This window comes from Tyto alba, unplaced genomic scaffold (genome assembly GCF_018691265.1).
Source record: "Tyto alba isolate M040663 unplaced genomic scaffold, T.alba_DEE_v4.0 Super-Scaffold_14, whole genome shotgun sequence".
NCBI lineage: Eukaryota > Metazoa > Chordata > Aves > Strigiformes > Tytonidae > Tyto > Tyto alba.
Window position 1 is genome coordinate 51,262,871 of NW_024881276.1, and position 15,055 is coordinate 51,277,925.

Consider the following 15,055-nt stretch of genomic DNA (forward strand, 5'->3'; position numbering starts at 1 on the left):
CAATTCAGTGTTTTTCCTGTGCCTTGTATCATCAGGATCGTTCAATTCACAGCTCCGGTGTGGTGTACTGGATTTGGTGCTGCTGTCAGTATTGTAGTTAGCTTGACAGAGCCAGCGTAGGTGAACAGTCTTGGTTTGATAGATCCGAAATGTCTGATACTAAGAAAACTGGGAGTGTTAGAGCAGTTCAGTGGTTTAACTTAAAGTGTAATACAGTAGTGGGAAGAGGGAAAAAAAAAAAAAAAAAAAGGAAAATTTGTTGTTTTGAAAAATATCAACTAGAGTCTGTTAGATGTTAGAAGGCAGAGACTAAAAGCAAAGGTAGTTTTGTTTGATTCCTGTGAATGTCCTCTGTGTAATACCAGGAATTACCAGTGTTATCTGAATTGCCGAGAGTTCAGCAGAGCAGCTAGAAAAGAGGAGTCAGCACTGTTACACCTAAGGAGCTCTGTGCAAATGCTCCGCAGACTGTCATCTGGGAAGCCTTGGGAATCCAGCTTTGAAATATTTATGCAAAACCACGACCAAAAATAGTCACTCCAGACAAACCAGCAGTTTGCTCAGGTTGATCTGAACGCAGTAGCCAGCAAGTCCTGAGTAACGCCACGCAGGAGGCAGCCCTGACGGGGTTTTTCTTGTGGTCTGGATGCAGTCTGCCATTGCAGGACAGCTTCCATACACGTTTCCACAATGAGCTGACCCTGGACAGGAGGGGAGCTGTGTACTGCTGCTTTCCTGCACTTTGTCCTTTCTGCAGTTCTTCTTAGCCGGTCATCTCTTCAGGTGTCTGTACTAAATTTTTCCTACTGCTCATGTCAGATAATACCTGAACAGAGATGAAAGAATCCCAACTTGCCCTGGGTTTATCTCTGGGGGAAGCACCACTGCTGGGATGCAAGGGACAGTGGTGTAACGCAACAAGATTTTATCCTTTAGCACAGACTCATGCAGCAGGGCTGTATTAGCTCTGTCACCAGAAAAAACCAGTCCTACAGAACGGTTGTTCTGGTGGTATCTACATATGCCATTGGTGTTTAAGTGAGTCAGTGCATTTTTAGGTATGTGTATTTGTACAAGCGGAAGACAAAACACGCTGACACCTTCCAGTGGAGACTAGTGTGCTCCCTTAGATGTTTTTTGGTCAGCATGATTTTAAAAAAGGGCAGAAATTGAAGGGCCAGTGAACAAACATGGTTAATTAAATGTGAAAGGTGCTGTCCTTGTTTGGACTGTCTGTTAATGGTATGACAAGCTCTGGTAAAGAGCTTAGCTGGCCAGATTAAAATTAAAAAATTGTCTCAGTCCATCTGCTAGCTCCAAGGAATTTACTTCCATCACCTTTTCTTGTTTCTTCATTAAAGCAGAATACTGTCTTTGAAAAGAACATTCCCGGGATGTCTTGTTTGACTTTTTTTGCCTAATGTTTTTTCCAAAGATAATCATATGTGACGTCAAGATATTTTCAAGAAGGGCAATGCTCTTGGTTGGTTCAAGGATACGTTAAAGACAACAGCTCTGTTGCTAAAGGGGATTTTCTTTTTTTTTTTTTTTTTATTTTCCTTGCATATTTTTTTGTTTTAGTTTTTTTTTTGCCACAGATAAGTATGTTTGGCTCCATTTGGAAAATTCTTCTTTGCCTTCTGGTTTTGGGAATGATTAAAGGTGGTCTTCAAATAGTTGCAGGTAATGCAGAAATCTTTTTTATATTCTTGTCTTCAAAGTTTACCTGTGGCAGTATGTAGAAATAAATACACCTTTCTGCTTTAATTATAACAAAGGGGGGTAGTACAGGGAAATGTTTGGTCAAATCTGTGCCATATCAGTGTCAATATGGAATGCTTAGTGTGATTTCTAGGAGGTATTATGGTATGTTTGTGTTGCTTTAAGTGTAGACCGTAGCTACAGGAGGCAAGGTTCCCAACTTGGAGGAACATTAAATAGTGATAAGATTTTTACTTGGTGCTTTTTTTCCTTAATGATTTTGTATTAAAACTTAAAAAGTGAGATTGTGTCTTCTGCTTGTGGACACTGAAGATGTTTCAGTTTGGGTAAAGATTGGGCTTTTGCCTTAGTGACCTTTTTTATGTTCTCTTCTCCCTCTGATGTACCATCTGATGGTGGTCTTCTGCACTAGAGATGACTATTAACATACAGACAAAATAGCCACGTTCTTCACCTTTCAGTCATCGAAGTCAAAGGTGCTATTGACTTCGAAGTTGCAGAATAAGCTCATAATTTGTGGGATGAAAAATGCCATATGCTTATTACTGTTCTTTTTTTCTAATAAATGGTTCATTGTGATTCTTATTTTCTGAGGAAAAAAGTGAAAGAAGAAAGTTGAATTAACTAATTTCAGATCAGCTGACTGCTGACTCTGGAGGATAGAGAATTAGACTGTCAGACTAGAACCAGATAGACACATTTTCGCATCAGCTGTAATGTTTCCTCTGGAGTGATGTGGAACAACTAACATGCAAGGGAATTTTTAAAAAACTAAAGCTGATGAGCCTGTTTTTTCCTTCTTTCTTTCCCCGCTCCAGTTGGGCAGGAACCTATCTCACAGTGGTGAAAGGTGTACTTGCTAGCTGTCGATTCAAGTAGCTTTCTTTTTTGCAAGGGATATAATTGTTTCTTGTGGAAAGAAAGTATGGAATAAGGGGATTTCTTAATTACTTATTTAATTTCTGGCCCTGAAAGCTTCTAAGTACATGTTTATTCACAAATACAGTCCCCTTGACTTAAGCCAAATCACAGAAGGGAAATTAAAAACATTAGCATTCAAAGTGTTAGAGCTCTAGGTTGTGTTACCATTTGATGGGATGCTCTAAAGAGCTTAATGTTGTTTGTAATGGTACAATTATACAGACAGGCTTTGTTAACAGAAAAAAGCACAGTTATGTCCTTCAGAGAGCAGAGCAATGGCATTAAGATACATATAACTGCATCACTATCTAATCTGAGAAATATATGCGTGGTTTTCATTTTACAGCAGAAGGTACTTCAGCTACAGAAAGAGGACAGGCTAAAGGTGGTTCGCTAACCCCTCAGCTCAGTGGCTGGCAGTTGGCAAACCCTCCTCTGCCTCTTGAGTTGAAAAAGCTTAATGGCATCGTGGAGGCTGAACAGGTCAACAAGCCTTTGCTGTTACGAAGGAAGCGGTCCATTCTGTTTCCCACTGGAATTAAGATCTGCCCTGATGAATCTGTTGAGCAGGCTATTGCCAGCCATCTGAAATATTTCAAGCTCAGAGGTAAGTGAATGTATGTCTCAATGCATAATTGACAAAGAATATTTATTTATTAAAAAAAAATAGATGATGCTTTTAAACATAATAAATACTAGGCCATAGAAAATACATTGTTACCCAAGAAACTTAGTTTTCTGTGATAATCTTCCTTATGAGAGCTGTTCTGAGCTAAAAACCCACCTTCTGGTTATACTCATATATCATGAAAACTCTCAATCCCTGAAACCACAGTTAATGTTTAATAATTACTTATCTTTTCTCATGGAACAATTTGGATGCTAAGAAAAATACGTGTTAAGTACAGGTTAGCTAAATGACAGAGATTATTGTTTTTATTTAGTGTTCTTCAAGTTCTAGTAGAATTCACCAAGGGATCTTTCAGAAAAGAGTCAAGTCCGAGACATTCGTGTCTCAGCCATGTGACTTTTGACTATGGCTTGTTGTGCAAAGCAGCATATATTCTGTCTAGAAAGCCAATCTCTGTGTATCAGGCTGTAGTATAATAGAGATGAAGCCTTTTTTTTTTAGATGTAGATATTGGTGTGACAGAGCTTTCTCTGAAAAGCTGAATTATTCCCAGTAATGGCTTCTTTCATGTCATGAAATATTACAGCTCTATGATGTATTTTAAATCCTTCTGTCTGGCAACATTGGAATGGGGTGTCGAGGTTGTGCAGCACTTTCAGGTATTTGTGTCTGTCTGCATTGTGGTATTCAAACAGTTCATAGTGTCTTAACTTTTTTGCGTGTAACTGGTGAAATGGGAAAAAGCTGCTGTCACTTAAAGGAGAAGCAAAGGTGTTCAGAGACTCATATTTAATGAGACTTTTTTGATTGACTATAGAAGAAACTCCCACTGGTAACTCAATTTATTCACTTAAATCAGTGGAAAACAGTTAAAATGGGGAGTTGCTGAGTGGTTTCATGAAAGTAAACATAAAGAATTTGGAAATCAAAGTGGAATTATGTGAGGGATGTCGACAGTGATCACATAGACAGTTTGACAGGAGTTGCAAGCTTCTTGCTTATGTCTAGCCAGTAACACTTAACTGTTCTTTGTTTTGCTCAAAATTAATCCATGTTACGTGCATTAACTGCAGTCACCCCTCAACTACCTGTGATAGAGGTACATAAGTGGAGGACACTTGGAATTGAATTAGCTGGTAAAATAGAAACAAGATAAGGATTGCAAGGTATCATGGCTTGCACCATTTGCCTATCCTATGCCTGTTAATTGGGTAAAACAAAGGTTGCTGGATTTTGACACCATGGCTCAGGGTTAATACTGCTGCTCTTTGCCACCTCCTAGATGTGATTACTCTGGTGGCTACCTTTCTTAAATTTTGTTTGCATTTTTTCCTACTGTGATCCACAGTCTTCAACAATTCAGTGTATGCTCATGAGTTAGTATATCTTCTTTTTCACATGAGTAGATCAGATAGTGTCTCTGCCAGAACTGTTTTTGTCAGACAGAGCTTCAGATGAAGCTGCAAATCTAAAGATGCTGTTTAAAGATAGTGACCAAGGAAGGAAGTAGACTCTATGCTAGTGTGTCATAGTTGTTGAGGCAAGAACATTTTGAAACTTTGGAAAGAATAAAAGGTATTTCTCAGGAATGAAGTTCTATGCTTGATAATAATCCCTAGATTTGATAATCTTGGGCATAGCGCTGAGCTTTCTCATTTTCCCCTTTTTTGGGTCACTAAATCTTTTTACTGAGGCGTTAGAAATAGTGATGTTACGTTCTGCACACAGATAGAGTTAAGAGTGAAGCTTCAATTTGATGCTGAAATCCTAAATGTTACAAATTATTCAAATTTTGCTGAGTAATGATGAAAGCGAACAGTCAAAAGTCATAAAAAGTACCTGGCTAAACAAGCATACAATAAATTGTCTGGCTGAGTGAGCCTTTTCTCCTTGTTTCCCCCTCAGCCCTGGCACATATTATGCATAGCTCATCCTTGGCCAATAAATTTCTGAAGCTTATTTGTAGAAGGTCTAGTTCTGTCTCCATTTGAATTTTTAGATGTCAGTTTATGCCTCCAAAAAGATTGACTTTTCCTATGAAAGACAGTCCTTTGTAGTTACTGAAATATTACTGGTGAGAATTGTTTATATGCTAGAGTTTAGTATGTTAGTGTTCAAAGAAAAAAAATCTTTTGTGTGGATTAGCTAATTCACATTCAACTATTTTGATTTGAAATCCTGATTTATCATGCATATTAAGGGTTGCTATGTTATAGGCCATACACAGCAGCATTTCAGCAATAGATGAAGTAATTTCTCTGCATGTATGCATATTAATTTATTTAGCAAGTGCTAATGAAGCCTTTTCAGGAAAGATCTCGTAGGAGGTGTCTGTCAATCTCCTTGTCGTCATAATCCTTATCAAAACCCACTGCAATTAAGACATTCAGGTTGTGAAGAAATTGTTAGAGGAGAAGGAGTTGTCCTCATATTGCCTCAAAATAGAATGTTCAGCCTGATTCGGTGCTCCTAGACACTGTACATGATTCAACTCTTAAGAAGCACTAAAGGGATTTAACAGGGATTAAACTCTAGCACTGCCCACTTACACAACTGGCCAGAAAGCCATCGTATCCCCTGCTAGGTGCCCAGTGCTGTCCTGTGGTGCCCCTTCTGTTAACCTCAGAAATCCCTGAGCACAGACTGAGTGTAATAGGCTAATTGTCTCTCATTTGAGAGATAAATGCATCCTGAGTGGTAAAGCTGGAACCACAGAGATGCTGCATCGTACCCAGGTGCATGAGAGGTAGCCATACAGGAGAATATCTCAGAGAGGGAGGGAGGGAGAGGTACCATCTCATCACAGATTTTAGCTGGAGGTTTTGAAAACAATGAAGGAAAATTTAGGAAAGGAACCTTCAAATAAACTTCTTTTCACCCCTTCCTGCAGATTTATAGGGCTGGGAAGAGCTTGTGCTTACCTGTGTGGATTTTTTTTGAGGGCTGAAACACAATTTGCCTTAAGATTTTCAGGATTTCTCTATTATTTATAAGTATTACTTGAATGTAAACAGTGCATTTGAAGCAGATAAGCTCCCAAGGCCTGGGCTTCTTGGCTTCCGGAGTAGGCATGCTGGGATTCACATGGTCTTACTACACGTCTGGATTTCTGAGGCAGCCTTTGAAACCTGTAAAGACCTTGCCTACTTTAAGTGCCTGTGATATATTGCTGAAGTGGAAGTTTGCACAAGAACATGGGCCAACATGCTGATCTTTCAATTTTTCCTATCTCCTTTCTCACCTTGAAGATATTTATTTCAGTGATGAGTTAAGTGACTTCTGAGTTATTTCAGGAATGGAGTACATGCAAAATGTAGTATGTGCATGCAAAATGTACTTTGGAGAAAAATTGCAGGAAAAGCCATATGGTTTGTGTTCTCAGTTTGAATTCTGGTTTATTGTGTCAGTCAGTTACATGTCTTTTGCATAGCTGCTTCCTTTCCTGTAGACAGCTGGAACGATCATATCTTTGTAGCAGGGAGCCCCTCTATCTCGTAAGCCTTAATTTTTTTAACATTTGAATTCTTCAGAGGAAAATTGCAAAGTAGCCGAGAGATCAGTTAACACTAAAATACAAGTTACTTGTTACTGCAGCCATGGAATGAAGGAAGTAGTTTCCTAGAGGAGCTTACTTTCCCACCCACGTGTACCTTCAAGGCTTTTAGCTCACCGCCTTAAAAGATTGATCTCGATTTTATGATGCTTTTAATCAGTTTTTTTTGCCAGGGATTAGATGCCTCATTGCAAATCCTGTCTCCTCCAGGGCCTGGTGTTGCTAATGCTGTCCCATATATCTGTGTCTGTGGCTATCCCTGTAGCAGGCTACTGAAAGTTTGGCATGAGATCTACCTGGGCTGTTCTCATATGCCCTGCGGGCTGATCTGTGGTTTGGGTGGCGTGTGGCAGCACTGCTGGGTCTGCTCAGCAGTGCCTTCCTGATCCTGGAAGGGCTGGCTGCTTGGTTGGCTGGTTTTTAAGGATTTTGTAGCTAGTCTTAGAACCTTAATTTCTGGAAAAGATCATAACAAAAAGTCTGTGCAGCAGATTTATTTTACTTAATAGTTGGAGTATGTTAACACAGCATGTTGTATTAAGTAAGCAGTTTCACTCATAACTCTGAACTGTTGGACTCCTGACAATTTATTGTAAGCTCTGATGCTACATTTTTTTTCCATTCCCTATATACTTTAAATATTTTCTATTTAAAGTTTAAAATTACATTGCTAGTCAAAAAGCTTACTGGTAAACCTGGTTGGTGTTGTCTTGTCCAACCCACCACCACCACACAACACACCCCCCAACTCTCATTTATTTTCTATTTTGGTTTCAAGGAGTTGCTATTTTTAGTCAAAAGTTGCTTCATGTATTGTCAGCATATGTAGATAGTATATGTGGCACAGATACTAGCAAGTTGTCGGAAGGTCAGAAAGACAGGGAATTATTTTTATACAGTAAAATATAGTTATTTACTGAAGTTGCCAGTCAAGTCCTGTTTAACTTTGTTTACATTTGTCTACAGAGTGTCAGAATGCTTATAATCTGGTTATGAAAATCGTGTTTTTCTTATATAGGAGTTCTCCATAATTTGTTGATGATAAACTTTGAAAAACTTCCCTGGCCAGCAGATAGTGGAAAACATGCTACATGGGTGGGCTCCACCTTTGAGTTAAAAGAAGGTTAATCACATTTATTAGGGAACTTGAATGCACTGTGAGGGTGTGGTCTCTTCAGTTCCCTGGGTGGCCAGGTCAATGAAGTCAGGGTAAGAACCGGCTCCCTCTTTGGCAAACCTGAAGGAGAGATGGGAGATAGAATCATGCTTGTCTCTTTCTTTACGTGGGCATGATTTGAACCACACTGAAGAAACCGCGCTGTTCTTTTTCTGTGCTTGAAGTGGCAGCTCACATCTAACTACAAAACACTGAAAAGGGGTATGGGAAAGAAAGACAGAAACAAAATTGTTCCTTTCCCTAGCCAGGCTATGAATTTACTCTTGAATACCATATAGGTAGGCGTGCCTGGGGATGGTTCTCGGGTTGAGCCCTTAGAGCCTGGGATATCCTGCAAAGCAATCCCCTGCTTTACAAACTGGCCAGTTGGAATAAAGCAGGACAGTGACAAGACAGACTGTGTGTCAACAAGGTTGTGGGGTGACTGTGTGTGGTAAGCAACTCACCGTGCATGAGGATGGAGTTCCCAGGGCGAGGCTAACAAAGGTGTTTAAATGGCAGTCATCGTAGTTGTTTGCTGGGAGTTTTTAATCCTTCCCTGTGTGTCAACTAACAAGCTCTCAGACTACTCAGGAGGACGACATGGGCCAGCCTTTTCCTTCTGAATACAGAAGCAATTTGCACCATGTTGTCCAACTTGTTACTGCTTACCGCAGTGGTTACAGCTAGATAGGACATAGGCTAGAGAGGAGAGAATACGACTCCTTCCCCATGTCCCCTTTCCTTGTTTCACAGAAAATATGACCCTCTTCTGACAGCTTTGGTCTGATTTAGTGGGCTTGGAGCCCACAGATGGCACAAAGCCTTTGGGGCTGGAATTCAGTGGGGTGTCTAATTCCAAATGAAAGGACACGCAACAAATCCTTAATCTATTGGGAGCTGATTGGGACTACTGTTCATACAACAGCAGCCTGTATTCAGGCAAGACACTGTCTCATCACATTTATTTTAAAAAAGAGATTAAATTTATTTAAGAGCATTAAGGAAAACTGCTTTCAATTATTACTGCCAATTACTTGCAACCGGAAAGTCAGTCCTTTGTCTCTTACCATTTGAAAACTGTAGGATTAGACAGTGCTACTGCAATGTATTTGCAAGCTATTGCCATAGCTTCAACTCTTACTGATACTTTGCTGAAGACTTGCCACAGGGAATAGTTTCATTGCAGGATTGTTGCTGTAGAATGTTACACCTGAGTGAAAGATCCATTAGTCAGAATGCAGGACACAAGTACTGCCAAAAGAAATGAGAGTTAGTGGTATTCTTTACAAGTGGGATGGGAGAGAGGATACTGCAGGTATCATTCTGCTTCAGGAAGCTTATTAGCACTCCAGCAGAAATCCCAGAGCAGGATTATGGCTTCATTGCCTGAGGTCTGTGCAGAGGTCATATGAAAATGTGGTTTCTGCCTCAAAGAGTTTGCTTCCTCAGCTGCTGAGGAAGCAATCATAGCTTGAGGGGGAGTGTGAGAGGGTGCATGGGTACTTGTAAATGTGACTATTTATTTCTGATTAATAAAGATGGATAAGCAAACCTGATAGGAAGCATCTCCAATACTCCTTACCTAACTGCTGTGTCTTACAGATAAAGTTAACTACCCGGAAGCTGGAGGGGTGCTAGAGCAGTAATATTCTACTGACAGTTAATAATGCAGAGTTTGAGGACTCTTCACTAGTCATTCATATCAAATGAGCTACAAGACTAATGTAGGAAAGCCGTCAGCAGTGTGGCATGGCAATGAGAGATATCTGTGTATCTGTAGAGTCCCACAGTGGAGAAATAGTCCCAATTGCTCTCATAAACTGAAGTTTGGGGGTAGAGAAAAGAGATTTTTCTACATTGTGCCATCCAGCATGACAGAATCAGTGAAGCCTTAAGGGTGCTGCTACATGTGAAACAGTTCCTTAAATCTTTTATAAAGCATTTGCATTTAAGAAAAACGTCCATCTCTTGGTTGAATGAAAGTATGTTCCCATACATGACCTATGCGTGAAGTTTTACACAAGTACATTTAGTCAGTTTTGGAATTCAGAATACAGAGTATCAAGAAGAAATAGCAGTAAGGTACTGGTTTTGGCAGCCTGGAGCTTATTTTTAAACTGACTGAAGAAAGTTACTTTCTGAAGATAGATTCATGGTCAGTCTCCTATAAATCTTTCTCTCTTCCAGATATCCTGGGTCACAGAGAGGTTCTTGCTTGAACATTGCGTGACCAACTGCTCTGTTTGGCAAAGAGCACATGCAAGATTGGGAGGCTAAAGCATCTGGTGTAGTACAGGATAATTTAACCCTTAATTCACAGACTGTCTGTTCAGTCAGAGATGGTCTGGTTCTTTCTCAGTTCATGCATACAGTAGGGTTAGAGATTGACTTATATCTTGGGATATTATGTTGTTGTGTTGTCATCCTGTCTCGTTTTTCAAATTATTAATGCGATTATAACTTCTGAAATTTAATTTAAATTCCAGGAAAAGGTGAGTCCAAAGCAATTGTTACTGATAGAGCATCTAAAACTTTGATTGATGCCACTATCATTCTCACAAATTAAGCTCCAGGTCTACTTTCTGTGACTTTGCCACACTATTTTGGTTTTCTAAATTATCTAACAATTTGACTCATTGATCTAGGGCAGTTTCTCTTGGTGAAGACATCATTCTTGATGGTTGTTAGGAGACAAGTGCACTCTCTCTTGCTTTCTTAATTTTTTCTTTAATGAAGTAGTTAATTACTTCAGTAAAAAAAAAAAAAAAAAAAACCAAAAACAAACAAACAGGGAGTTAAGTAATATGAGCATGGAAGATCCACAAGATCTTCATTGTCAGTCCCTTCAACACGTTACACATTTACATGTAGGTGTGTAGTCACTGCGTTCTATATATTAATCTACTGAAAAGAATACAGGATTTGGACAATACTATCCTGGCCGCTCATGCCATGGAAGCACTCCTGTTGTACTAACACCAGACCTTTTTTGTGCCTACAGTGTGTCAGGAAACAGTCTGGGAGGTCTTCAAGATATTCTGGGAGAGACTGCCAGAGCATGAAGAATATCACGCCTGGATGAGCCTGTGTGAGGAAGGAAAGATGAGTATCTTTGAAATAGGCACGAACTTCAGTCAGTCTGAGGAGCACCAGAGTCTGATTGTGAAGGTGGGTGTAGCACCTGGTTGGTGTTTTCTCATGAGCAAGGGCCTAATGTCCCACTGCAGCACACAGCTTGGCACATCGCAGGTGGTGACCTGTGGAGCCCTTAAAATGGGCAGGCATGAGTATCCCAGCTCTGGGATCCGTAGTTCTGAGATCAGTTCCAAAAAACAAGTTGTAGCTGATCTGATGGAGGGAAAAGCAACGATGAGGAAGAGAACATTGTCTTTGATAGGTTCCTGACAAGTAGGTGATATCTAGATTCTTTGTCTGAAAAGGCAGCATGGCACAAGGCAAGCTGTGGCGCATTGCCTCATGTGGATTCCTGCTCTGAACTGCACACGGGGATGCCTTCACTCTGAATGGCACTTCGAAGCATGAAGTTCTGAGCTTTATTTCTGATGCCACCAAGGCGTATGGCAAAATTACCTGTTTGATGTTTCATGTTGCTGTAGATTTATGATGTCTGTGCACTGCAGCCTGACTGAGTGTGACTATAAATATAAAAAGCTTTGGTGTCCCGTGAAGGCGATTGATGACATTGTCACCATGGGGAATTGCAGAGGTTAAAACCAGAATATGAGCGTAAAACAATTTAATAAAAAACTGCTGAAAATCTTGGTATATTTTCTGTTATTTCAGGTGAAGAAAGCTTGTTTTAGCTTAAAGGAAATAAAAGGAGCATTAATCTAAACTAAAGAAGCCTATCTCAAATAAAATATGAAGATGTCTTTTCAGGAGTTTGTGAATTTTAAAGTTAAGTGCTTAACTTTGTATGCATCTAAGGTACAGTAGATATCTTAATTGGCTCTGGAAAACAGGCTGTCTTAAAATGTATGGTGGTTTATGGATCTTTTTTAGGATTACTATGTCTTCTATTTTTGCAAGCTAACGGATGAATAGTTTTATGAAATTTATGATAAGTCTTAAATGTATAATCCCATAGAATCAGTAATATTCTGATAGTATGAATGTGCTGACATTTCTCCTTTCTGCTTTTTTATGGACTCCTATGCTAGGAATGTGAGTATGAAAACTGTTGTGGATAATGGAGACAGGGTTTCTTTTCTGAGCCTGCATGTTAGTCTTCACAGGTGGATGCTGGTCAGAATTTGCCTCTGATGTTTGATGGTACTGTTGTTCTTAGAAGACTTCCAAAAAAGATGGAGACAAATAAAATTCATGTGAACTTTTTATAAGCCCAGGGAATGTATCATTCCATTATGTAAGATTTTGGCAGTGTGGTGATCTATAGTGGGAGCTTATTAAGTGAAATCAAGATGATTCTTGAAAGTGGGATGATGCATCTAACTTCCCACTGGTGCTTTACCTTTTGGGGTATAGCCCTTCAGCACTACAGTGGAGTCAGATAAAGTGCTCCGTGTTTGATGATTTATTCAGATGGTTTATGTGTAATTTAGGTTTCCTTTTTCCTGTAGATGGATATATTCTCTTCAGCATTGCAATATTCTGAAAAAAGACTGTTCATCATTCTATTTGCTTTCAGCACAGTTGGTAAAAGGTGACAGTTGTGGGGCTGATTTGATGGGAGACTAGTCTGTGTTAAGAGGAATGGAATGCTGTCACCACTGTGCTCCACATAAAATGCCACAGATCTACCAGGAGTCTTTTTTTTGAAATAAAACCCCGAACTCAACTGATATTTGAACCAAAGACTGAGGGCAAGAGCACTCTATCCCATCTCCCAACCAGCCCACTTCAGAAGGTCTGATGGTGTATTTTTGAATACATAGGTCAGAGTGTGGATTTAATTGCTAACTCTAGTACTGACTCACTCTTTCTCTTATGTGCTCACGCACAAAATGCTTGTCAGTGTGAAACCTCTTTAAAGCAGCTCTGAGAACATTAAGTCCAAACAGATGCAGTGATTATGACTCTGTTTTTAAGAACATCCTCTCTCCTCCTAGTTGCTTGCTCCAGCCTAATGTGGTGGTAAGAGCTGGAGCTCAGCCTGTGGGACCAAGCAGACTTTCTGAAGCACTGTGTCTTACCCTCTTGTTCTTTCCACCTTCACCAGCTAAGTTGACCAAGTTGCATGGCTAAGCCTTTCCCTTACTTGTGGGATATTACACACGTCTCGTTACAGCATGGTCATTTATTGGCTCATGGTCAGCTGTTGCCATTTTTATTTATTTATTTATTATTTTTAATTCCCTAGGTTTGACGTACAAAGTGCTGAGCACTTCTGAGCAAAGGGCTGCCATCATTCCACAGCGTGCACAGTACTCTGTAATGTGCATGTATGGTACATGTGAATACTCCACACTCTCAGTTTCTTAAAAGGAAGGCTCACTTCTGCCTGGCACTGTAGAAAATTGGCCTATGTGGTCGGCAGTAGTTCTTTGTCTTGCCAATACATGCCTCATGAAATACCACTTGTTTCCAGTCTTCTTCCAATCTCCAGTGTCTGTGAAGCATCTTTGGTTAATTTTCAGAGTTTAGTTTAGACCCCACAGCTGATCAAAGTATTTCTGCTTTTCTTTTGGCACATATTGGATGTTAGTGCCATAGCATTGATCTGCCACCTGTTTTGTTTTATGCATTTTGGCAGTTTCTGTCAGTCTAGAGTGTATTTCTGTATTACTTTTTGGTAGATAGCAACATGAAACTCAATTTTTAGAGGGGCTGCATGCCATGAATTTTCCCTCTCTCTCAAAAGGAGTTCAGCCTATCTGAAAATTAGGCAAAATCTATGAGGTTTGCTGTCAGCAAACAATAACTTGGCAAAGTGATTGCTTTCATGCTTTTTTTTTTGTTGTTGTTGTTGTATTGTGGAGTTTCGTTTGAGCGGTGTAATTAAATGACAATTTATTAGCCTTCCTCCTAGGTTTTATTTCTTACCCTTTCCTCTAATCCCTGGTAATCAGTCACACACCTGTTGCAATGTCTGTTCCAGCACAGCTTAGTTCATGTAAAGAAGAATTCTATTTCTCTTGCTTTTGACACACTTTCTTACTGGATATCAGATGGAGCTTAGACCAGCTCTAGTTCCAGCTCTCATACTTTTTTTCTTCAGGAAAAATGTTGCTCAGTCTCTAATAGTCTGTCAAAAAGACTTGACTAATTTGGTGGAGCTGAAGGCCTACACAGCTCGAATTTGCAGTTTTGCTATCAGATGGCTTCTACTGGTACGGGAAGTGTGCCTCAGAAGGCAGTGCTTTTGCTGCTCTGTAATAAGCAAGCTATGCACCATATGTTGTCTTGGAAATTGAGGCTTGCCTGTACACATGTGTGTATATATATATGCATGTTATACAGTCATATATAATACATATATTAAATTTTCATCAGATTCTTAAAGCACATCATCTGCCAGATTTTCAGAAGGAGCAGATGAACAGATTTATGCCAACCATAAAATAATTATTTGAAATACTATTTTTTCCCCTCAAATTATTTCATGTTACTTTCCATGTGAACATGTTAAAAGAAAGTACTTTATATAGAAAGAATACTAGCCTATTTAATTTATTTGGATATTAAGTAGATGTACAAAGAGTGCGATTGTTACCCCTCCATCACTTTTCAAATCTTGTCAGAAATAGAAAAGGAGAAGGTAATTCTAGTCCAAAGGGAAGTTTTGCTCTCTGTATATTTCTTTATATAGACCTTCCTTCAGATAAATTAACTCGTGTTCCTTACTGTGTAGCTGTATTTCAGAGGAGTATACTGTGTTATATAGAATGTCTTCATTCATCCTGTTCATGCAGTTGTTCTACTCTTTGGGCCGTGTGTGTCTAGAATTGTGATATTGCTGAAACTTGGCCTGACTCTGCTCTGTGACTGTGGCCATGTTCACATTTGTGCTAGATAATTTTTGAAAAATCCAAGAGGGGAGAAACACAAGCAAAAGTAACTATCGATTTCCCAGGAGCCTTGTACTTCT

At 39.5% G+C, this 15,055-nt stretch overlaps 1 protein-coding gene across 7 annotated transcripts in view; it reads left to right on the plus strand.

Moving 5' to 3' along the window:
- Positions 1-806: 806 nt before the first annotated feature.
- Positions 807-15,055, plus strand: part of IMPG2 (interphotoreceptor matrix proteoglycan 2) — a 58,582-nt gene continuing 44,333 nt past the window's right edge. For 5 of the 7 annotated variants that reach the window (XM_033005248.2, XM_033005252.2, XM_033005251.2 and 2 more), the window contains exons 1-3: positions 808-1,683; positions 2,990-3,250; positions 10,988-11,154. In XM_033005248.2, the coding sequence (XP_032861139.2) occupies positions 1,605-1,683; positions 2,990-3,250; positions 10,988-11,154 (507 nt within the window). In that variant the 5' untranslated portion in view covers positions 808-1,604. Of the gene's footprint in view, positions 1,684-2,989; positions 3,251-10,987; positions 11,155-15,055 lie in introns of all 7 variants that reach the window. The other 2 variants (XR_004408926.2, XM_033005250.2) reach the window with 2 other exon arrangements.